The sequence below is a fragment of the Astatotilapia calliptera genome, chromosome 1 (assembly GCF_964374335.1).
Source record: "Astatotilapia calliptera chromosome 1, fAstCal68.1, whole genome shotgun sequence".
NCBI lineage: Eukaryota > Metazoa > Chordata > Actinopteri > Cichliformes > Cichlidae > Astatotilapia > Astatotilapia calliptera.
Genome location: NC_137422.1, coordinates 20,158,872 through 20,184,616, shown reverse-complemented (window position 1 = coordinate 20,184,616; position 25,745 = coordinate 20,158,872). Strand labels below are relative to the sequence as shown.

General features: G+C 40.7%; 2 protein-coding genes across 4 annotated transcripts in view; both read left to right on the top strand.

Moving 5' to 3' along the window:
• Window positions 1-5,038: 5,038 nt before the first annotated feature.
• On the top strand, window positions 5,039-6,059 carry saa (serum amyloid A). Its single transcript, XM_026165411.2, has 3 exons — window positions 5,039-5,239; window positions 5,361-5,499; window positions 5,662-6,059. Exons 1-3 carry the CDS (start codon window positions 5,152-5,154, stop codon window positions 5,798-5,800), a joined length of 366 nt encoding a protein of 121 aa, XP_026021196.1. The 5' UTR covers window positions 5,039-5,151; the 3' UTR covers window positions 5,801-6,059.
• Window positions 6,060-8,245: 2,186 nt separating this feature from the next.
• Window positions 8,246-25,745, top strand: part of apba2b (amyloid beta (A4) precursor protein-binding, family A, member 2b) — an 80,038-nt gene continuing 62,538 nt past the window's right edge. For 2 of the 3 annotated variants that reach the window (XM_080297010.1, XM_026166944.2), the window contains exon 1: window positions 8,246-8,380. The gene's annotated coding sequence lies outside the window, so the exon portion shown is untranslated. The remainder of the gene's footprint in view (window positions 8,381-25,745) is intronic. The other variant, XM_026166958.2, reaches the window with a different exon arrangement.

Below are 25,745 nucleotides of genomic sequence, written 5' to 3'. Positions count from 1 at the left end.
ACTGTGATGCATATTTATTAGCCTGTCACAGTGCCTCCTCTGAACGCAAAACAACACATTCATCAGCCCAACTCGAGCCGTGCTTTAATCCCTCGGGCGTTTTCGGTGACGTTGCGAAATATCGTCACAGTCTGGAGAGATGTTGGTTTATTTGAAACAATAAAAGAGTGATTCATGAGCGCTCAGATTCCAGGTAATCTTAGACTCATCATATCACAATCAACAGCACTGTTAGAAACATTACAGCTGAGCTAGTTTAAAGCAGCCCAGGGAATATCGTTACAGCCTGTTTATGTCAAATGTGCAGAAGTCAAATGACAGCTTTTATGATTTTGCAGAATATGAAACTAATAAAACTGCTTTTGTATGTCATTCAGAACTCAGTAGCCAATTTTGAACAACTGGAAATATATACTTTTTAAACTTTTACAAGTTTAAAAACAAAATGTCAGTCTTCCAACACTTTACACCCTTTGGCAATCCAAATTATGTTAAAGTAAGTTTGGTTTAATCAATCTTTAAATGCCCTGAAGCTGACTGAGACCTTCTGGAAGGTACACCTGTGTCTCTGAGGTCCTACAGATCTGACTGCATGTTGTGGCAAAAAACAAGTACTAAGCGCCAAGGTATTCTTTGTAGATCTCTGCGATAACTGTGGCGAGGCATTAGGGCAATAATCTCAGCACCACTCCATCATTTTAAAGCAGCTAGAAAGGCACTCTTTCCACCTGGAGTTTACCATATGTGGTTTAAAGTACTAAGGGGAAGAGCTAAAGTGATGTCTGCTCTAATGAGATTAAAACAGAGCTTTCTGGCTGAACTCCAAGTTACTGTTTATCACATGGTTAATACCATCTCTCTGGAGAAACGTGGTGGTAATAGCATTAAGTTCTGGGGTTGCTTTATCCTTTATGATTGGTTCTCTAATTATTTGTAACCCAGTTGTCATGTATACTTAAAATTTATTTATTTATAAGTTAACCAAAAGCTGACCAAGCAGAAATCCAACAATCAAAGGTAAATTATTGCGTGGAAAGATTGCAACACAAATCCTTGCACCTAATGTGTGTTTTGGTCATTTGACAGTGTCTCCTTTCTTTTTCACAATTTAGTTTTGAAGGCCACCAGTAACATTTTTGTATTGAATTTCCTAATTGCTCTTGTTTTAATCTGATCTAACTGTTTTGCTTGTGAGAAAAGAGAGAAAAAAATAAGCAGTACAGTGTAATATGCTGTATCTTCAATGCACTGCTTTAACTCACAGACCCCTGAGATGCTTGTGTAACCCTACAGTAGTGGGTTAAGCGTTTTCTGTTTGGTTCCCTGATTATTATTATTTTGATTTTCGATTCCTGTTTTGATTTTTTTTGTTATCTTCAATCTTAAACTTCATGTACTTGTTGCATTTAAGTTTTAGTCACTATTTAGTATTAAGGCTTTATGGACTGGTGTCAGCAGAACTACCTACAGATCAACACTAAAACCAATCCAAACCAGTAAAACCAAGGAGCTGGTGGTAGACTTCTGCAGGCACAAACATCCTCCACTGCAGCCACTAAACATCCAAGGTATTGATATTGAGGCTGTGGATAGCTACAGGTACCTTGGTGTTCACCTGAACAATAAACTGTACTGGTCTCACAACTCAAATGCTCTCTACAGGAAAAGGCAGAGCATGCTGTACCCGCTGCAGATGCTCAGGTCTTTTGGAGTGAAGGGCCCACTTCTGAAGACCTTCTATGACTCTGTGGTGGCCTCAGCCATCTTTTACAGTGCGGTCTGCTGGGGCGGCAGCATCTTGGTCTTTTCTTGTCTTGCACTTCTTGTGAAGTGTTAATAACCATGTCTGTATTAGTCTCCTTTGTGTATTTCTTAAGACGTTTAGTTTTAAGTGGTGGCTCTTCCCACTTTTACTTCTTGATTGGTGAATGGATTGCTTTTACCTTTGTCAATCTTATTTAGCTATGGCTTGTTCCCCACCCATCTCCAGTTCCTGCTATTTTTGCTTAGTCCACCAGTGAGTTATCCGTGTACGTTATTGGTTTAGCTTCCCTGTGCAGGTTTCGAATTCGTGTTTTTGGAATTTTTCCTTGGATTATGTTACATTTTGGATTTGCTAAAGAGCCAATAAAGAGCTCATCTTTTGTTCAGATCCTCTGCTCAACACTCCACACACCTACACTGTGAAACAGTCTCTTATTTGGTTTAATTTCATCATTATTCAACTGTTGTTGTTGTTCTTTTCTTTTTCTGTACCTTAAGCGTCAAACCTGTCTCTGTTATCGTCTCCTCTTCACATCCATCTTGTTTCTGCGCTCTCTGGTTTCTTTTTATTCTAATTCTTTGCATTTCTTTAGCTGCTGTTTTTGTTTTTGAATTTTTGTTAGTCATAGGATTTTCCCACCACATTAAGTTTTGCATAAGTTCATTTTTAATTGCCAACCTGAGAGTCTGCATTTGGCCTGCATATTGGGTCCTTTGCTAACTTGATCACTAATAGTGCCATTAAGTTATTGAAATTTTGTGTTAAAGTGACCCCTATCCAAAGTCTAACAAGGCAATCTCAATATGTAAGTTTTATTTATTTAGTTTTTGTAAATTGTTCTCAAGGCTTGTTCTCCCAGGTCTCGGCAAAACAAACATGTGGACTGCTTAAAAATGATTGGACCATCACCCAATGTAATGTTTATGCCACAAACATCATAAATTAACAGTATTGGTGACTGGTTTTATGGTTCCAGTGTGCACCGGCTCTTTAATTGAAATCCTGGTATATATAAATATACAAATGGCTGAGAGAGGAGCTGGGGAGAAGATGCGAAGTGGTCCCTGTGGGCACTCAGGGCAGTGGCACCCAAACTGGGCAACAGGCTCCAGCAGATCCCAGGAATGACATCCAAGATCTCTGTCCAGAAGAGCACAGGCCTATGAGCAGCAAAGAGACTGTGTAGGACCTTCAAGCTCCCGGGCCTCTGTTAGAGAATCTGAGCTTCACGGATAAAGTCCACCCGCAGGGGTGAGAGGGAAGTTAAAAATAAATATGATATATACATGCATATAGGAATTTGTGTGATAGATTTTTTTCAGTGTAAGATATGTCACTATGACATGTCATGTCATATCATGTCATGTCATAGTGACATGATTGGAGGAATTACAGTTATTTCTCTGCCAGGAATCAGTAGGCTTCTACTGCCATCTGCTGCTTTGAACCTTTAGCACTGCTCAAAACAGAGCAGTGTTTTTGTCAGCATCAAAGCCTGTCATAAAACAAAGCAAAATAAATAAATAAATAATAGTTTGGTTTTTTGATCAAATAAACTGTAGATTGATTTTCTGTTTTAAATACAACATATCCTGTTGACCCTTATGGATTCAATGCAGATTTGAACAGCATTAAAAAGAACAGAAAGTAGTGCCAGGTTAAATATCCCCACCACAACCCCAACCTGCAGCTGCACACTCAGGACACCGGTGGGCTTGGCTGAACTTTCATCTCTCTGACCCCGCTTGTTTCTGAACAGAATAAAAATAGTAGTGTTCCTGTAAACAAGTTATTCAGTGAACTTTAAAGATGAACTCTAAATTCTGCAGCTTGGAAAGTAAGATTTTCACTGTCTATTTAAGATGATAACAAATTCAGATGAACAACAACACGTGACATATTACCCCCTGTCATTATTTGTGGCGGTATTTTGATCCTCTCTTCTTTCTTCTACAAAGATGCTTCAGGTCACTGAAGTGAGCATTCCTTTATATTCCTTTGAGGTCTGCTACAGCATTTTTGGCAGGTTGCCTCTGAATTGTGCATTACATTACCTTCATTCTGACTTATAACTGTATGCTTCTCCTTTTTTTAGATTATGAACTATTATGAGTAACAAATATATTTTTCTTTTAGTCTTCTATAACTATGAAGAGTTATAGCTAAACTAACATAAAAACTAAAACTAGATGTGCAAAAATATCCAGTTAAAATAAAAATAAAACATAGACTTTTGAGGAAAAACAGAAGCTACTTGAAACTATTTTCTGAACTGGGAAAATCAAACTAACATAAAGACAGAGATGAAATATCCTTAGTTTGCAAGTTGTATTAATTTTATTATTTCATCTTGTCTAATGATGCTTTGATGCCTTCACCATATGCCTTCCAACCATCCATTCATCCATTTTCTACCACAAATCTAGTGACTCATCAAGCAGAGAAGCCCAGACTTCCCTTTCCCCAACCACTTCCTCCACCTGATTTAACTGCTTTTAACAATAAAAACTGTTTAGAAAATAACTACAAAGAATACACGGACATATAAGTATGTGGCAAAATGTGGATGGATGGAAAATACAAAACTAAATTCACAGACGCAGCCTTGACACAACCAAAAACCTAAACTAACATGCATATGTTTTAAAAAGAAACAGACAAAGAGATCGCAATAGACTGCAATAGATCTTTTTTACATTTATTAAGAAATCCCATATAGGTTTTTTCCAGTAAAGTGTAACACACAAACTAATGCAGCAGTAGCACCACCAGCGTGTACCAGTAGACACATATATATGTGCATTTGTGCTCATGTGCATGACTTTCTCTCGCGCAAAATCACGTCCTGAGGCATCAGTGACAAAAACAGCAGCAGCAACAACATCATAAACAATCATTTTTGTCCAAATTTTCCTGACAACTCTGGATTTGCATTCTGAATTCAAGACGACATAACCAGAAGAAACTAGAAAGAAGCAAACATTAACACATCTAAAAATGAATAAATAACTTTAATAGTAATAAATTGCTGCACATACATTGATAAAGGTAAGGCAGCAGAGTTTATTGGAATGAACAGAGATTTTTCATGATGAGCAAAAAACCCCTCGGATGTTTTGGTTTACATGAAGCTTGCTCTTTTTTTCCACAGCTGTGAATACCTGCGATTTCACAACTGGTGCCTGGTGTGTTTGGCTGAACTTTCCTTTCTGTAAACATGGACCAAAACTTTCCATTATTGAGTAATCCTATGATTGTACAGAACAGAATATAAGACCAGTGCGTCCCTCAGTAGTAAGTTATTCAGTGAGCTCTAAAGATTTGTCTAAACTGTGTAAAAAAAAAAAAAAAGCATTTTAGATTTAAATTTTGTGACTTCTGCAGCCATGAAGTTGCTTGTGGCTGGGATTTTTCTCATTCTAATTGTGGAAACCAATGCCCAGTGGTATAATTTCCCAATTGAAGCAGTTAAAGGTTAGAAATATGGCATTTTAAATACCTAACAACAATCTGTCATATTTCTCAGATTTTGATATTTTAATTGCGAATGTTGTCATTATTTATTATCAGTACTGTTTTCTGTAATTCTGATCAGGGGCTGGTGATATGTGGCGAGCCTACAGCGACATGAGGGAGGCCAACTGGAAAGATTCAGACAAATACTTTCATGCCAGAGGAAACTCTGATGCTGCACAGAGAGGAGCAGGAGGCAGATGGGCTGCTGAGGTTATCAGGTTTGACAATCTACTTTACTGAAATTCATTTGTATTTTTGATTAACTAATCACTAATTTTTTAAGGCTGCTAATTCTGCTTCTCTCATTTTTTCAGTTTCTGATGTTGTTCTGAAACGTACTTACTGAAGATAGGTGGATTCACTGTCTATTTCCATTTTAGTAACACCAGAGAGTGGGTGCAGGAGAGACTGGGTCATGGCGCTGAGGACTCCGAAGCTGATCAGGCGGCAAACCGTTGGGGGCGAGACGGAAATGATCCCAACCATTTCAGGCCCGAGGGTCTTCCCAACAAGTACTGAGCGCAAAGCTCATTGACTTACAGGAGAATAAAACTGCATGAAGACGCTTCTAGTGTTGGAGTTAGTGAAAACATGGTGTTTTAAATAGCCCAAATTTGTTGTTGCTCAGATACCTGAGCTCCATCAACTGATCACGTCTCCCCTGTAAAAGATGTGCCGGGACCTGAGGTGGGGTGGTGTGTGTGGTACAAGCGGGGAAGCAGGAAAGTTGCCCATTGAAAAAACACTGAACAAATAAAAAACGTGTAAAACTGCAAAAGCTGTTGGTGTCAGGTCCATCATTTCCACAGAAACATTTTTTAAAACCAAATACTGTCAGTTGTCCTTCTGCTACAGTGACCCCGGGGCACTTCCAGTAATCTCTCCAGTGTCTCCTGAGCCTACCCCAGGGCCTCTTCTCAGTAGGACATGGCCAGAACATCTCACGTTGCCATGCTTTGGGGAAAGCTCATTTCCACTGCTTGTTTACACAGCGTTGTTCTTTCAGTCATTACCCAGAGCTCATGACCATACGTGAGGGTAGGAATGTCAACTGGCAGCTTCGCTTTTATGCTCAGGTCTCTCTTCACCACACTGGACCAGTACAGTGCCCATATTCCTGCAGATACCGCACCAATTCATCTTTCAATCTCCCCTCTCCCTTACTCATGAACAAGATGCCAGGATACTTTGGACAAGAAATTTTTCATGTTGTTGCTGTGTGGGCTTTGGTCCTCCGTCTCTTATTTTCAGCCTCTTTACCACCAGCAACCATCCTAAAGTATATTGTCAAATTGATTATTTAGCACAAATTTGACCAAAGTAATCAAAATGGTTAAAATATATTCATTAATGATAGTGCTAAGAAGTCCCATTTTTCCAGTGTATGACACACAAAGCATCAGTGTTCTTAAACATATTCCAGTCTGCTTCTCTGTGTCAGATTTCAGCCTCCCCCATCTCTGGCAGCGCTTTTAGTTGTTGACTCAGTTGTGATGCACAGGTGCAGCCACTGGGTGACAGTGCTGTCTTCTGTCTGAAACCTGAGGCTGTGGTGTTTGTAGAGAAAATTGTCCTTGTCACTTAACTACTGCTACTATAATTGATGTGAAAACACATCAATATTTTTTTTCTACACGCAATAAAGTTCAAGATGGATCAGCTGTGGTCTACACAGTTAATTAGCGAGTCAGTTAAAAATACATTTTTATGTCAATTTTACAATCTGCTTCCTGATTTATTTCCTGATTCTGACTTTAAAGACTCTCCAAAATTTGCAATCATCTTTTAGAATTATTTATTGTACTTATATTCAGTATGGAGCAAGCTATCAGCTCAGCTTATCAACAGGCATATTAATGTGGTAATGACGTTATGCAGGCACAGGGCTGTAAGGCTGCAAAATTAATAATAGAAAATGAACATCATTTCTGAAGCAACAGGAGGTACTTGGCCCTTTTTAATATGTTTTTGTTCTCAGTTTAAGCTTTTCAAATGACATGCAGTGGTTTACTGATCAGTGTCAACATTTCTTATGCTGTCTTTTAACCATTATAAAAAAAATAAAGGATTTAGACATTTTGTAAAGTATTGCATTCTGTTTTTACGTATCTCACACAGTGAACCAACTTTTACATACAGGGTTGTATTATTTTTCAACAATATTTTTGCATATGGTCTTTCTGTATACACTAACAAACCATTCATGTTCCTGTGCCATTAAAAGAGTTCAAAAATGAATCACCTTTCGGTAGTAACATTGTTTAGAGGTTTTATCTATAGCACCTTCTGGAAACAGAGCTTTGAGTTATTATCGAGTTATTATCAGAAACTCAATTTATTAAAAGGTCAAAGTTTGATTGATTGATTGATTGATTGATTGATTGATTGATTGTCTATTTGTTAGCAGTCTAGCATCCACAGTTTTCAAGATAGTATCTTCACATTTTGTGTGGTGACAGATACCAATAAGCTAGAGCTAATTTAATTTTGTTAAAAATTGGCTCAAGGTCACACTAAAAGTGAGAATCAGTAAAAACGTTATATTACCCACATTTTTTATGGATCATGTTCAAACTTCATAACAACATACTAGGCATTGGGGGACATGAGCACCTAGGTGGGCTAATTATTTGACCTTGCATTTAGATGTTTTTGACTATCTCCCAGTTCTTTTAACTGTCCCACTTTGCCCCACGCAAATACTATGTTTGTCCCACATTAGTTTGTCGGGATGTGGACGCTCGATTTCCTGTTTCCAGCGGTTATACACTGTGAGCTACACCACCTAAGCCCTCTTTGTAATGTAACAGTGACGGTGTAGTTCGAACTGCCGCTCGGGTGGGGTAGCTGGCTCTTGTGTGAGTGTTTCTATCTTTTCTTTTCTTTTTTTTTGTGCCGACCAGACAACCGCAGAGGGCTCGCTTTGCGTTATGCTCGTTCCGGGGTTCCGCTGCCAGCCGCTGTACTCCGTACGCTTTCTGTCGGTGATACACACGCAAACGCACACACGCACGCACACCGAGTGATGCGCGACCAGCCAGCTCCATCTCTCGCAAATCTCAACACGAGGTGACTTGAGCAGCATATGACATTTTCCAGGTAGGATGTGTTTTGTTTTGTTTTTATTAAGAAAAGATACAAGCACGGTTGATCCCCGGTAACGGTTACAACCTCTACGCCTTCCTCCCAGGCATCGGGGAGGGGGGACAGGGTGCATGGATGCTGATCGCCCTAGCCCGTGGATCTGCCTTTAGCATCAGTGTTAACAACGGGGCGCTGAGCTTTGACCGAAATCGTTTCTTGCTGCCGAAGTTTATGATTCAGAGTGCTTGTTCTCACGGACAGCTCAGTTAAAAAGAAAAAAAAAGAAGCTCGGAGTAGGTCTGCTGAGACCTGCTGCTACAATTCTCGGTGATTCATCCATGCGCAGCCGAGTCTACGCCTAAAATTATTGATTGTACTTATATTGCAAATAGGCCTTTAGTTTCTCACGAGACGAGGAAGGTCATTAAATTTGGATGTCCTTAATGGGCACAGATCTTTTCCAGCATCGTTTTATTTAAGGGGGTGGAAACCTCAGGCGTGTGCAGTTCTCTTTGTGGAAATGGCCCGTTTTCCATGATATGTGCCCATTTTCTTATAAATATACCCCATCCATGCCATTTCCCCACACGGCACGTGTGGGGAAATGGCATGTAATTGAATGAGATATTAGGTTAAGGAAGTAAAGTTAAAAACAAGTAAGGTGCATTAGTCCCCACCACTTATACTGTTATATCCCTTTACTTGAAATCAAGTTAAGCAAACTTGAATGTATCTGAAGCCTGTGTTTAATATTAGATTTGTGTATCATGCAGTTCCAGCCACAGATGCTGGTGAGGGCAGATGCTGACAGCATTGTGTCTGCCTGTTCATTGTGTTCAGAGGGAGCAGGGGACAGGCTCACAGGCTCTGCTTTGTATCACGCAGCATCTATGAGTTTCAGTGTAGCCATCATCCACTTGTATGGCATCCACCTTTTTAGCTGTTTATAGTACAACTCTTGTTTTGTTGACTTCCCTGACAGCAGCAGCGGCAATGTCGATGCTGACCCACGGTCGGATAGATTTTAAGCTCCGTAATGTTATTACGAGTTACATAAGCCTTAAAGGATTTGCAGTGATACAGCCATTCAGTATTTTATAGTGAATCTCTGTGGTATGATCAGGTGGCGTCGTTTGATCTGTGAAACAGGCCATGATAAGATTATGTTCACAATCTACAAACATACAACGAAAGCGTTTGGATAGTAGGTCACTGACATTATATAGATACATTTGCAGCATCTTACCCATGATTATAAAAAAGCAATCCTGCAGCCACATATCACCCGTTGCCAAAAAAGCTAAACGCTTTATAACTGATTTACTAATCTTTGCAATCTGTTAGTGTGCAGGTAGAGGAAAAAATGAGGAGAAATTTATAAAACTGGTACAAGAGGTTAAAGATGGGAGTGTGCAACAGACGGAAAGAGAAGAACAATGGCTGTGTTCAGCTCAGGAAGAGGGTGGTGAACAGGACTGTGGAGGATGAGTGCAGAGAGAGGAGAGTAATGTATGGCTATTAAAGGAAGTAAAGGGCCCCTGGAGAGCCATGACAGATACTCATAAGGATGTGCACAGCATGTGAACTCGCTGGCGTGTTTAGAGTAGAAATGTCAGGTTTTTATCATTATCACCCCCTCCTACAAGCCGACCCCTCACCAATCACCTTCCACCTTTTCCTTCAGGGCCGCGCTTTCTCTATAACATCCTCCTGTGCGTGGCTCTTCCACCACCACCCCTGCTTTGTCTCAGGGCGGGGATCGTTTTCTGTGTAGCACCTGCAGTGAAGGACAGTCACCTTTTCTGCAGCCTGTTGGGATCTTGTTCAAGGCTGCAGTCGCAGGATACCAGATTGGACGCTGGGGGAAAGCCAGAAGAGGGCAACAACCTCTAGCCCTGCAGCGGAAATAATAAAAGATAATTAGTATTTGGAAATCTGTGATTAAATCATGAATAAGCTGCTCAGTTTTAACATGCAACGGCATAAATGACTCTGTCTTAGCATTGTGGATAGCTGTGCCATAGGGGAATTTCAATATCCATTACATGATATCATGAGCAATATCTTCTTAAAAGATTTGGTCTGTAAGCTGTGGATTTCATATGCAAAATGTTTACAGTTTGTAATCTGTTCATAATGTTTGCATAACTGAAGATACAATAAAAGACTATCGTGCCCTTGAGCGAAACATTCCAAGATCAATATACAGTATCTGTTCATTTTCACGTGCCATTAAAATGAAATCATGACTTATGATGGGCTTTCTCTACAGTCTGGTGCTGTAGTGTTGTTACATTGGGTGAAAAATTAGAGGAAGCAAATTTCCTACACAGAACGTCTTGATGCATTCTCAATCATCCAGGAAAGTAAATCTCCAAAAGTTGATTCTGTTCATCTGGACGTAGCGTTTTGTGGGAGAAACGTTTCGTCACTCATCCAAGTGACTTCTTCAGTCTCAGCTGACTGCAGGTTTCCCCAAATCTTACAACACAGAGCGAACACCATCCCCTCTGACAGGGAGGCAGAGAACAGCACATCAAGAAGGCCCTGAGTAAATGTGGCTATCCCAGCTGGACTTTTGTCAAAGCGGGAAAGGCACCTAAAGAAAGCTCCAGCAGGACAACCGCTGCCCAAGCGAAAACCTGTAGTGATCCCATAGGTGTCAGGAGTATCGCAACAGTTGAGATGCATTTTTTCTAAACACCGGGTCTCTGTGGCTTTTAAACCCCAAAACACGCTGCGCCAAAAATTGGTCCACCCCAAGGATCGGGTCCCCGACACAAACAGAGTAACATAGTGTACGCTGTTAAGTGCCAGGAGGATTGCCAGGATTTATACATTGGGGAAACCAAACAACCTCTGTCTGGTGAAGCGGATGGCACAACACAGAAGAGCTACCTCGTCAGGCCAGGACTCTGCAGTCTGTTCACACCTACAGGCCAGTGGACACTCTTTCAATGATGAGGATGTGCACATCCTGGACAGGGAGGAACGCTGGTTTGAGCGTGGAGTCAAGGAGGCCATTTACGTGAAAAGGGAAAGCCCATCTCTGAATCGAGGAGGGGGCCTAAGGGTACATCTTTCACCATCTTACAATGCTGTGATTGCAGCCATTCCCCAACTCTCTGTGAATGGTACTCATGGCCATTGATCAGTGGTCTTTGATCAGTGGGTTTTGGTCAGTGGTTGTTGATCAATGGTCATGAGAATTTGCATAATTATGATTAAGGAACTGACCTCCCAGCCCATTGTTCCTTCAGTGGGCTGGTTTCAGTCATTATGCAAATGTACTGTTTATAAGCTTGGGGAAACCTGCAGTCAGCTGAGACTGAAGAAGTCACTTGGATGAGTGACGAAACGTTTCTCCCACAAAACGCTACGTCCAGATGAACAGAATCAACTTTTGGAGGTTCCTACACAGAATTTAGCATGAAGCAGACAATCTACAAACCACAATGTGTCTGTATGTTAACTAGCAAACAGGTGCTGAGAAACTATTAATAAGTGAGATATAATTACCAGCTCAGAGCTTGTTTCCGTAATCCCCTTTAAAATGAATTTAAATTAATATGACTTCCGTTCAAACAGAGAAACAAACCAAAGACATGAATCTCTTACCTGTTTATATCAATGCATAATTTATTCAATTTTTGGTTTGCACTACAATCATTGCATCCATTTACTTAACTGCTTGTCTAATTTTGGGTCATAGTTAGGCTGGAGCCTATCCTACCTGTAAAACATAGCCTGGTCACCAGTCTGTCTCCAAGCCAGGTTTTGGACTACAACATCTGATATTTTGCAGCAATACTGACTCTCTCAGTACTGTCGGTAGATATCCAAGCCTGTCTCCAGTCACCTCTTACTTCTGTATATTTTGCTTCCAAGGTGTCAAACTTTCTGGTAATTTTTCGGTAATTTTGTTAAGTGGCATTAAATAATACTTTTCCAGGCTTCTGAAGAACTGTCAAAGTTTTGCTTTGGACATTGGCTGCTTTTTCACTCATTTTCACTTCAGTCCTTGGACCTAACAAGGTGATTCCCAGAGAGCTAATAGATGAAAATATAGCATGTCTAGGCATGGTGTGCAATGTGTCCTTGAAAAAATTGAGGAAACTGGAGAGGTGGAGGACAAAAGAAGAAAATTATCATGCCTGAAAACAATATAGCCAGTAGGACAGTATCTGAAAGTCTTAAGAAACAGTTGATCCATCTGCTGTTCACTGAAGACTCATCAGAAATGGTCTCGGTGGAAGGTTAGAATTAACCTTTACTCAAGAATTACTCAAGAACTGGACTGAAAATCAGCAGTAACAAGTCTGATGGAGTGTTGCATCTAAATTTGAAGTATTTGGCTCAAATTGCCGTCAATATCTACAGAGGAGGTCAGGAATGAGGTATAACAGTGAATGTCTACAGCCACTATTAAAACATGGTGGGAATCTGTCATGGCTCTGTTAGCCAGTGGTGGAGGTTTTGTCAAAAAAAGAGTTTTGAGTGTCTTTAAAGAAGACTGGAGAACTATTCCTGAAGACTGCTTAAAGAAATTACAAGAAAGCTTGCCTAAGAGAGTTCTGACTGTGTTGAAGAATAAAGGTGATCACACCAAACATTGACTTACAACCTTCTTAGAGTTGTAGATATTTGCCTTATATACTGTATTTCCATGAGCATTTGCACATTTTCAGGAAGTCACTGCACAAACTTTGCTAGCAAAACATTAAGTAATTCGGGTTGGCTTTTGCACAATCTGATAAATTATATATATATTTACAATATGAAATGCCTTCAATATTGTACAAACCCAGAGAAATGTGTTTATTTCAGTGTAAGGGACATTTAATTTTTGGTTGTCTGTCAATGCAGTCATTTCCCCTTTAGCACCTATAGACAACCATGGTAATAATGTTACTACAGCATTCATAAATGCACATGTAGTTCATTTTAGTGTGATTATTTGGACATGGATATCACTACTAGGCTACTTTTTGCTTGACTTCACAACGTGGCTGTATGTGTAGTCCACCTCAATGTCATGGGTCCACCTGTTTAATGTTAAGCAAGCAGTTATCATTACATTAGCGATGTAACAAAACTCCCATGATCCCACACTACTTCACAAACACTGTCAAATTGAATCTTTTGGTATTGACTGAGAAGCGCCTAGTGGCAGAAAGCAGTCTGATCATTGAAAGCTTTTGAGATCACTGCTCTGCTGTCGTATTCTCCTGTCGGTATGAGTTGTTCAATTATTCACCATCTATGGAGGGTTTATATCCAGATGGCATCATCGCTAGAGTCAGTCTCGTTTCTTCTCAGCTTCACAAGCGAAGAGCTGTGCAACACAGGGACAAAACATGGACAAAACAAGTAATATCTTAAAAAACAACAAAAAGTCATCTTTTGAGCAAGCTTAGCTTAACTTTTATTATCCTGCTATCTCATGTGAACCAGAGTATTTGTGTACTGCATAACAAATGCCTGATGATTTTCATGGTTTCTAGCATGTAATTTGAACTCATTACGCAGCATCATTAAACGTTTCAGTGTTAAAAGGTCGTGCTCATTTTGTGAATTTTTGTCAGGACTGATTGGCTCCCCCCCACCAGACGTCAGTGGGATTGCTCATCATTGCTCAGTCTTCACTCACTCAGATTTAGATTTGGATGGAGATTAAAAATAAGTCTAAACATTTAAGCTGTTAAAACATATTTAGAGGAGAGTGCATCCTTGGTAGAGGTATGTGCGTTTTAAATGCAATGTTGTTTGGTTTGGCAGTCTACCATATGGGGCTTAAATTAGATTAAAATACAGAACAAATTGTTGCAGCCAGCCAAAATAGTCAATATGAAGAAAAACATTTTGAAAATTACAGCTGACAGAAGGACATCTACATGTAGTAATTTAAAATATGCTGCACCTTTCTCTTCCTACCGGCTGTGCTTCCTAAAGGTAATATGAAAAAGTAGCATCCAGCAATAGTATAGTGTTCATCATTTTCCCTGCACAGCTTCACTGGCTGCTCTGGATGCGCAGCAAAGACTTTAATCTTGTGCTTTTCAGCTTACGCCAGCTGTTTTTTCTTCTTTTTTTTTTAAGTTTGTAGCCTAATCAAAATTCAGTGTTTGTCACAACCAGAAATGGTTTTCTGGTTCATTTGTGGGCTTGATTACAGCATCAAAACTCAGAGGAGACAAGATGTGACTCACCATAACACAATGATGAGAATACTGCTCCCAAGATAGCCTCATGACATATTCAATTTGACAATCATTACAAAGTTGTCCTTTTTTAAAAATAAAAATCATAATGGCACAACATATTTATCCTGTTTTCAAGCTTACGTGATTCCAAATCATGAAGCTGGTGAAAGATATTTCTCTCTGTCTTAACCATATAAAATGCCAGGCTGTTTAACATCTACAGTCAGATGTCTCTGAATGAACCATGAATATCCTGAAGGACTTAGGTCGAGTCAGGTCAGGCGCTGCTGTCCAGCTCTTGATTACGCCCATGAATACGACAGCCGTATCAGTGTTACTTCATTTGTTTGGACAGCCGTGTCTCATTGAATTTCAGTTTTTCCTTGAAAGTGTGGTCTGTGTCTTCCCCTGTTAAATGCATTTTTTAAAGTCCGGTCGTCTTTGATTTTAGAGCCAATGTTATCATCAATGTAGCCATTATGGTAGTCTGAAGTGACTTAACCAAGCATTTCTCTTGATTATCTGCCAGCTTTTGACTTAGGGGTCAGACTTAGTGTTATTGCTCTAACAGGTGAAGGAGCACGGATAAATCCAGGTCATGTTCAGTGGATCAGTCAGGAGGATGTTTGTTTCATAGTTTGTGACAGTTCTTAAAGTATAAGCTTATCTTTGAACTGTTGTTTGAATCTCAGCAGCTCTGTGATGCTTCGGTTGGTATATAGATAGCATGCAAAGTTTACCGCAGTTTGTATTTATACACTGAACAAAAATATAAACGCAACACTTTTGTTTTTGCTCCCATTCCCCATGGGATGGACGTAGAGACCTAAAATTCATTCCAGATACACAATATAACCATCCCTCCCAAACAGTGGTCACAAATCAGTCCAAATGTGTGGTAGTGGGCACATCTGCCATATTGAGTTAATCCATCCCACCTCAAAGGTGTGCCACATCAGGATGCTGATCTGACATCATGAGTAGTGCACAGGTGTACCTCAGACTGCCCACAACAAAAGGCCACCCTGGAATGTGCAGTTTTTTGCGCTATTGGGGGTCTGGGGACCCAGAACCGGTCAGTATCTGGTGTGACCACCATTTGCCTCATGCAGTGCAACACATCGTCGCATGGAGTCTATCAGATTGTCAATTGTGGCCTGTGGAATGTTGGTCCACTCCACTTCAATGGCTGTGCGAGGTTGTTGGATATTCGTGGGAACTGGTACACGCTGTCGTATACGCCGGTCAAGCACATCCCGAACATGCTCAATGGGTGACATGTCCGGTGAGTATGCTGGCCATGCAAGAACTGGGACATTCTCAGCTGCCATCTGCCCTGAACAATGTGAACAATGATTCATCCGTGAAGCGCACACCTCTCCAACGTGCCAGACGCCATCGAATGTGAGCATTTGCCCACACAAGTCTGTTACGGCGACGAGCTGGAGTCAGGTCAAGACCCCGATGAGGACGACGGGCATGCAGTTGAGCGTCCCTGAGACGGTTTCTGACAGTTTGTGCAGAAATTGTTTGGTTGTGCAAACCAATTGTTCCAGCAGCTGTCTGGGTGGCTGGTCTCAGACGATCTTGGAGGTGAACCTGCTGGATGTGGAGGTCCTGGGCTGGTGTGGTTACACGAGGTCTGCGGTTGTGAGGCCGGTTGGATGTGCTGCCATATTCTCTGAAACGCCTGTGGAGACGGCTTATGGTTGAGAAATGAACATTCAATGCACGGGCGACAGATCTGGTTGACATTCCTGCTGTCAGCATGCCAATTGCACGCTCCCTCATTGCTTGTGGCATCTGTGGCATTTTGCTGTGAGACAAAACTGCACATTCCAGGGTGGCCTTTTGTTGTGGGCAGTCTGAGGTACACCTGTGCACTACTCATGATGTCAGATCAGCATCCTGATGTGGCACACCTGTGAGGTGGGATGGATTATCTCAATATAGCAGATGTGCCCACTACCACACATTTGGACTGATTTGTGACCACTGTTTGGGAGGGATGGTTATATTGTGTATCTGGAATGAATTTTAGGTCTCTACGTCCATCCCATGGGGAATGGGAGCAAAAACAAAAGTGTTGCGTTTATATTTTTGTTCAGTGTAGACAAAGGAAAAGATGAAGAAAATAACCAACATATGTCAGCTGTTGGCTCTAGATGTTATCCTTCTCGTCAACAACAGGCTTCTTTCGTGTTCCTCTTGTTCGTTTGCGAAAACCAGAGTCTCCTGATTGCGTGAAACTTTTCTTCACCTCCTTCAGTGCATTAGTGGCCAGCACTTTCAAGTAATCAATTTCAAAGCACTGACGGACGAGTTGAGGCATGAAAGTTGGCGAGAAATGTTTCAGGCCAGAAGGAAGTGTTTACACGCTCCTGTGTTTTCAAAATGACACCATGCTGAATCAGGTGTGAAGAGCAAGAGCATATTGTCTGGAGCTCTTCAAAGCAGACAAGTGGCGTCTGCTACACAGGTATATTATCTAATCGAGGCATCTTCAGTGTAGTAATTAATTTATTACATTCTTTTAATAAAAATACAATGAAAAGATATTGATGGGAGGATGAAGGGGAGGATGCTGAACTAAACTGGGAGACTGGCTCCAGACAGAATTACTGGCCACATATTCATGGATTAGAATTAAATTAAACACACAAACATATAATTAATTCAAACCTTTTAATGAGCTTATTAGAAGAAAACCTTGACTTTCAAGACATAATGTGTATATGAAAGCATGAACTTCGTGGAAAAAACAAACACAATGCAGTAATACCAACATTAAAAAGGGCATTTTACACAGCAGTGCAAGCATTTTACCTCTTTTTGCACGTACCTGTGAAAATGTTGTATAGCACTTAAAAGTGTGTCCCTTCGTGCTGTTCCCTGGTTGGATTTCTGAACAATGAGTCTGTGAATTATCGAGTTTATACTGCATATTATGTCTTCCAAATGCGACGGTGTCTCCTAGAATCAGCGAGGTGATACTTACACATCATTTCACCTCTCTTTATGGAATTAGCATGCAAATGAGTCCAAATCAGTTTCACACTCTGTGACTAAATCAGGTCACATTGGGAAGAAAGCAAAATGGCAAAGGAAGAAAGAGAGAAAGAACGAAAGAAGCTGTTCTCCCACAGTGCTCGGGTGAAAGAGAAACCCATTCATAGCTGCATTAATCATGGGTGGCAATAAAGAATGGCTCTGAGGCGGCGCTCGGGGAGGGAGGAAGTGAGAGAGACGGGGAAAGGAGCAGCATTGAAACCGTCGTATTCGTCAACTGGATCTGCCTGAATTCAAACTGTCCTCTGTAATTGAGGTCAGGGCAACTTAAACATCTGCTGAATGTACAGTAAAGTAAAATGTGTTTGCCCTCGTCTAGATTTCTTAGGTTGTTTCAGATTATCAAATAAAAATGAAATGATGATTTCATTTATTAAGGGATGAGAAACTCTTCCTGTCAGTATTTTGTAATACATGCTAAAATAATGTTTTACATACTGTATGTTCCTTTCCAACTTGTCATGAAGTTACCAAGCAGCATTATTGCAGGGTGAAAACTACTGCTCATTAAATAAAAGAAACATTCAAAGGCTTCAGAGCAGCAGGTCTTCACGTTTTACAAAAGACTCACAAAAAACAGTGAGTAAAATCTGTTCTGTGTATCACACACATGCCAGAGTTTATCATAAGAGGAGGTTATGGAGAACCACAAAGGTTGTTGTAGAAGCTCTGCTTCTTTTCTGTGCATTTTAGTATTTTTAGGTGTTTTCACTATTTTCTTTCTGCCCCTTGTGCTACTGTAACAAATGAATTTCCCCAGTGAGATGTTATGTAAAGTCCATGTCTGATGCGTACAAACCTGTCCAAATTTTCCATGGCCCTAAAGTAATTGAATGACCTCCAAACCTAATAATTGTATGTTTTGCCCTTGGCATCAAAAACTACAGTCAAACATTCGTGATAGCTTGCAATGACTCTTTCCAAAAACAGATTTAAACTAGGGCTGTTCGATATAACGATATATATCGGATGACGATATAAAAACATCTATTGTTTCATTTTACGCTATCGTTTGTTTCGTGGTGTCGCAAACTAAACTGTTTACGGCAATATTTTTTCATCGTTTTGATGGTCATTGTAGCGGCTATATTAATTTCTTAAAGTTCTCTCTTTCTCTTATATTTTATATAACCACACTACAGACGGAAAAGCGCCCGTTTTTTTGCGTTGTGGTTAGCAACAACGACGGTAACAGCATCGCGTGTCCGCTTGTTTATGTTCCACATAAACCTTTCACAATAAAGCTCAAGATCCTGTTGAGACTTTTCAAAATAAACTGAATCACGTGAAAGAGCAGATTATTTACGGATGAGAAGTAAAAAAGAGCCGCCAGGGCCCTATTTCAGGAAGCCGGTTTAGAAAACTCAGAGTGAAAAACGATACTCAGGGTTGAGTAACCCTGAACTGTCCAACTCGGAATATTCGGTTTCAGAAAGGCTGATAACAATTAGTTCAATCAACGCGGAGTTGCTTTAACCCCAAGTTAAGCGCGCGCACGAGGATACATAAAGCCCTGATTAGTGGAGCACAGATTAAGCGAGTCACCATGGAGACGGAGGGAAATTCAAATTCAAATTTTATTTGTCACGTACACAGTCATACACAGTACGATATGTAGTGAAATGCTTGGACAACTGCTCGTGACCTAAAGAAAACAAAAAAGGAAAAGGCTATGAATAAGATAGGAAATAAATATGAAAAATTAAAAAGGGTAAATTTAACTAGGAAGAAATAAAATATAAATTAAGGTTAAAAATGAAATAACTGTACAACACAAATTAGAATGAAGGGTAAATTTAACTGGGAAGAATAAGATAAAGATAAATATATAAATTAAAGTTGAAAATAAAATAACTGTACAACAAAATACACAATACACAATATAGAACTATATAAGAATGTATGAAGAAATCTAAATATAAATAAATATATACACAATAACAGCAGCTGTACAAGTATTAACCGGAAATGAAGAATATAGTGACCAGTGTTGTGCAAAACCAAAGTCCAGAAAGTCCAGTGTGTGTGTAAGAACTGTATGTGTGGGTCAGTACTGTGTGGTGGTGTGATTGAGAGACCGTATCGCCTGCGGGAAGAAGCTCCTCCTCAGTCTCTCTGTGTTGGTCTTCAGGGAGCGGAATCGCTTTCCTGACCTCAACAGAGAGAACAGTCTGTTGTTGGGATGGCTGAGGTCCTTCACGATCTTCCTGGCCTTGGTCCAGCACCGCCTGCTGTAGATTGAGTGCAGGTCAGGGAGCTCGGAGCGGATGGTGCGCTCAGCTGACTGCACAACCCTCTGTAGAGCTCGTCTGTCCTGCATGGTGCTGTTCCCGAACCAGGTTAAGATGTTTCCCGCCAGGATGCTCTCTATGGTGCACGAGTAAAAGTTCCTGAGCACCTTGGAGGGCAGTTGGAAGTCTCTCAAGCGTCTGAGGTGGTAGAGACGCTGTCGGGCCTTTTTCACCACGGTGTTGATGTGACAGGACCATGACAGGTCCTGCGTGATGTGAACTCCGAGGTATTTGAAGCTGTCCACTCTCTCCACTGGGCACTCGTTGATGACGGGGGTCTGGTAGTTCCTCTCCTGCTTAGTGCTGAAGTCCACTATCAGCTCCTTTGTCTTACTGACGTTTAGAAGGAGGTTGTTCCTCTGGCACCAGTTCTCCAGATTCCTAATCTCCTTCAGGTAGGCCGTCTCGTTGTTATCAGAGATCAGGCCCACCACGACGGTGTCGTCAGCAAACTTGATGATGGTGGTGGAGCTGGTAGTGGCCACACAGTCATATGTGTACAAAGAGTACAGCAGGGGGCTCAGAACACACCCCTGGGGGGCTCCAGTGCTGAGAGTGGTGGAGGCTGAGACATGTCCGCCCATCCTTACTGACTGTGGTCTGCCAGTTAGGAAGTTGGAGATCCACTGACACATAGATGAGCTGAGTCCCAGATGCTCCAGCTTGGTGGTGAGTGTGGAGGGAATTATGGTGTTAAATGCAGAGCTGTAGTCTATGAAGAGCATTTTAACATAATTCCCCCTTCTAGTGTCCAAGTGAGTGAGTGATGTGTGGAGGAGATGAGAGATGGCATCGTCTGTGGAACGATTTGGACGGTAAGCGAACTGTAGTGGGTCCAGTGTGTCTGGTAGTGAAGAAATGATGAAGTCTCTGACCAGGCGTTCAAAGCACTTCATCACTACTGAGGTGAGGGCTACAGGGCGATAGTCATTGAGAGAAGCAGGGTGGGGTTTCTTCGGGACAGGAACAATGATGGACTCTTTGAAGCATGTGGGGATCACCGACTGAGATAAAGAGATGTTGAATATCTCAGTGAACACAGGAGCTAGCTGGTATGCGCAGTCTCTTAGGATACGACCTGGGATGCCGTCGGAAAGAAGACGCGGTCAATGTATTTTACAGCGCTTGAGGCCGAAATTCTGATGGCAGCATATGCCGATAACATGCAAATTCCGCGGAAAAAAAGTAACACAGCCTCAGCTGCAAAAGAAAGGGAGCATGCATGGCAAAACATAGCCGACAGAGTCAATGCGTGAGTGTTAATTTAAACATTGATCTAGGGATTTCCACCCATTTAACACGTTATTTTATTATATTTTATTTTATTTTTTATTTTATACATTTGATTTTGTGATGTGATTTGAGCGCAGGTGCAACCCAACAGGCCCCAAACGTTCCTGGCAGCAAGTAAAAATGAAATATAAAAATATAGTCCAAACAGGTAAGGTGTAATTGTATTATGAGCCATAGTGCTTGGTCTGTTTGTCCGATGTAAATCAATTGCAGTTAGAGGCTACATTAATTTCCCCTCTATAAGCACTTATTGAAATTATCTGAGCACATTACAAGTACATATTTGCTTACTCTGTATGCTCAAATGTGACCCGTTATAGCCAACAGAAAAAAAAGCGGAGGCCCGAAAAACAGGTGGGGGTCCTCCACCACCACCACTCACAGAGGCTGAGCAGTTGGCTTCCACATTTGTGATAATGTTGGCAGCATCACATATGATCTTCACAGTGCAGAGAACACAAATTAGCATCCATTACTATAATGAAATAATTTGTTAGTTTGAAATGCTACAGGGAACTATGTACCTGCACATTAATGCTGTGGAAAGACTTCCTGTTCACATAGTCTCCTTCATTTACTGAAGGAGCAATGATTGGAATGTGAGTGCCATCTATACAGCCAATCACGCCTGGGAACCGTGAACATAAATGTAAAATTTAAGTAGTAGTTCAAATATCACCACATCATGAATTAAGTTTCGTTCATCCTGATACCTGCAATTTTGTGGCATCCCTCCTTGATAAATCTTGTGGGTCTATGACCGGGGAACACCACAAACGAGTACAGGAGACGTTTCAGTGCAACTGTAACATTCCTGACTGCCCGACAGACGGTAGCCTTGGAAACGTGCTCAGCGTCACCAATATTATACAGAAAGCTCCCGTTTGCAAAAAACTGAAGTGCAATACAAGTAATATGTACAGAACTGAGAGAATGTCCGCGATGTGTCACATGAGCAATATTAGGCCTGAGGATGTTATTCAAATAAATTATAGATTGTGCTGAAAAACGGTAACGTACACACAGGAAATCATCAGGAAATGATAAAATGTCCAAACGCGCTCTAATCACTTTCTCCCGGCGGAGAGCTCTGCGGAGAATTTGGGCTTCAACATCTACTGGCTCTTCAAGGAAGGGGCACGCCATGTCTGACACTTCCTACAGTCAGGTTTCCGACAAAGAGGCGGAGAAGGTCAGGGTTAGTTGAAGTAAACCTGCTAGGGGGCAGGTTAGCTTCACGGAGTGTGTCGTCATAGTAACTCACTCATTATTAATCTAAACTCGCTTTGTGAAACCGAAAACCCAGAGTTTTCGTTAACTCAGGGTAGAGTTTGCACTAAACCGGCTTCCTGAAATAGGGCCCAGGTGTTAAAAAATAAACTCAAACGTTAGAACAGGCTAACTACTTCAGGCGTGTAATAAATACTCACAAAGAAAACGGCGGCCTTTACAACTTATGTCTAAAAATGTATAGTTTCATGCATCGGTTAAAACACTTGACTCCAGCTACACGACGCGCAGCTGGAAACACTTCCCGCAAGTCGAGCTGCCCGGGATTCACAGAATTTACAGAAAATGTTACATTTCTGTGATTTATATCGTTATCGAGACGATAGAATTCTTATATTGGGATATGAGATTTTGGTCATATCGCACAGCCCTAATTTGAACGTTTGTGGGTGATTAAAAGCATTTAACACGATTCAAAGTTACAGCTGAGATCTGTAATTACTGTCTGAAAATAGACTACAGTTTTGACTGGCAGGTTTATTAACTTAATGTTCACAACCTGTAGCTACAATTTGATAATGAAATATGTCACTGTCTTCCCATGTAGAGTTATTTCAGAGATCGGGGCTTCTTCTGTGATAAGATCATCTGGGCCAGACTGAAGAAGGTGCCTTCAGAGACATTAAAAACATGAGAGCATAGGTAGACCAAAATTAAGAAGCAGCTTGTTCTGGTAGTGAATGCTGTCACACAGTGAATAATGGAATGAATACTTACAAAAAGGTTTTTTAATACAGTTGAAACCCAATAAGGAATATTGTCTTGACAGCCTTAAAATAAATTGTAATGAATTTCTTTTTTGACTCAGCAGAGCTCCATTTATTCATTGTAAGCTGCTCATCACTGGCTCTCAGCAGGTCTCTGCATCTCATTCATAATCCCAAGTCATCATTCTGACTCTTATTCAGGACTTAAAGCCTTTGCATTGTACTTGCGTGTACTGGATACCCCTTTTAGTTATTTTTCAATAGCAATAAACCCTCCCGGGGTTGCAGGATGCATAACTGTGCCAGCCAAAGACATTTGCAGTATTTTGCAGATGGTTGAAGTTTGCCTTTTAACTTGTGTAAAAAACGGTGAATGCCTGTGTTTTCCTTGCCGAAGCCTAACAACATAATTTTGAACCTAAACCTAACCAAACAGAAGAAAACCAAAGTAAGTTCAAATGAAAAAGACTCAGAACTCCTGTCTTCATGCTGGTTGGTCATGTGATTGTGCCATTCACAATCTCACCTCCCTCCTAAATCCGTAATAACAGGATATCAGTGTAATTGTCATAATAATGCCCTGTGTCGAACTGTTATGTTAAAATAGGATGAGACGAGCCCAGCATCAGTATTTGACTAGCTCGGACTGATTTTTAGTATTTTTCCCTTGTTTCAGTTCAGACACTGTTGTTAGTATCCGTGCAAACAATTGTCTTATGTGACATGTGAATTTCAATTTTTTGCGCAAATGTGCATATTCCAAAAATCCCTATTGCAGCATTTTCAGACCATATAGCATAGCCTGTCAATCCCACTTCTAATACTAAGTCTGGTGCATTGAAAATAACAGTTACAGTTAATAATGTCCATACCACGACCCCCAAACACCACAACAGTGATGTTATATAATGTCAGTGTGTGATGAAAGTCTTGGCTAGCTAGCAAGAATTGACATTTCCATGGCCACTGATGACATTGTCCTTCAACTCCTAAATGAAAATTGCAGAATTAACTGTAATGAACTGCATGAAGCTGTAGTTCCTGAGTGCGAATGCACTTACATGCCCAAAGTATAAGTGAGTATGGACTTACATGGCTTGAGATATGCATAATTGCATGTACTTCTTATCGAGCATTTAAATTATTCCTAAAAACAGTCAAGTTTGTTCATACAAAAGTGGAAATATTGGTATTAAAAGATGTAATTAGAAAACCAGGAGTTACAATATAATAAGCATTTGGCCGTGATTAGAACTAGAGTGTGACCTTGGCGCACCCATTTTAAATTTGGTCCCGCTGTGTTGTGAGTCATAAAAAGATCTCTGTCCCTCAGTATGCTGTCACTTATGTCATCAGTTAGACTTTAGATGCATTCACCAAGCCAGCTCATTAGCTACCGCTATTGTCTGAAGAGCAGCATGACATTAGCATTTAGATGTGCAGAGAGCCTCACCTGCTGCTGTCATTGTTACAATGTGCAGGCAAGTTCACGTTGAGTAAATTGATTTTCTTAGCTGCTATTCCATAAAGCAATGTTGTCTAGAAGATGCAGACGTAAATGTTTTTTATTTTTCTCCATAATGCAACCTTGTATTGTTATTCAAGCATGATGAATGCGAGCCGGGCTGATTTTGTATTGCATTGGAGTACAGTGCTAGCCTCTGGGCCATTATTTCTATAGCCACGCATGTTTGTTGATAGGCAGCACAGATTACTGTTCATCGTTTGTGTGATAAAGCTGAAGGAACGTAACCAAATTGATGTTTCATCTATAGTGTCAGGCTTGCTCTGGGAGAAAAGCATGAAAAAGTGGAAGAGAGAGAGAGACGAAAACAATGTAATTCTGAAACCTTTTTATAAAAATGGCGCAGATGAGCTGGCAGCTTTACTTACAAAGGATTCTTTTCCTTCATACCTGATCATAAGACGTGTTTATTCTCAGTGAGATCAGCAACTCCAGCTTGACTCAGTGTTGACAGTTGTGCTTAACCCTGATGATCGGTTTACTTAGATTTTGACTCAAACATCACAGAGTTATCGTAGATTTACTGTACTGAAAATATGTCTCCAAGTCTTGAATGTTCAACTGTATAGTTTGTCATGATGTTCTGAAAAAGATTTGAAATACTTTCCTTGTCCATGACAATATACCTCAGACCCTAATGCATATACACCAGACTCACACTCCTTGATGCATCTCTGCAGTGCCATTCTGTTTCTTTGGATGTTTTGTTATAGGTTACGTGTTATAGCAGGAAGGATGCATTTAGATATAGTGGTTTTCTGCTCTTGAGCGCACCTAACTCAAGGTTGGATGTGTTTGGAGATGCTCCTTTGCATACCTTGGTTGTAATGATGTTGAGTTACTGTCCCCTTTCTCATGACCTCTGGCATTAACAAGGCATTTTCACCCGGAATATTTTCTCTTTTTTGGACCATTCTCTGTAAACCCCTACAGATGGCTATGGGAAAATCCCAGTAGAACAGCAATCTGTGAAAATTCAGACCAGCACGTCTGGCACCATTA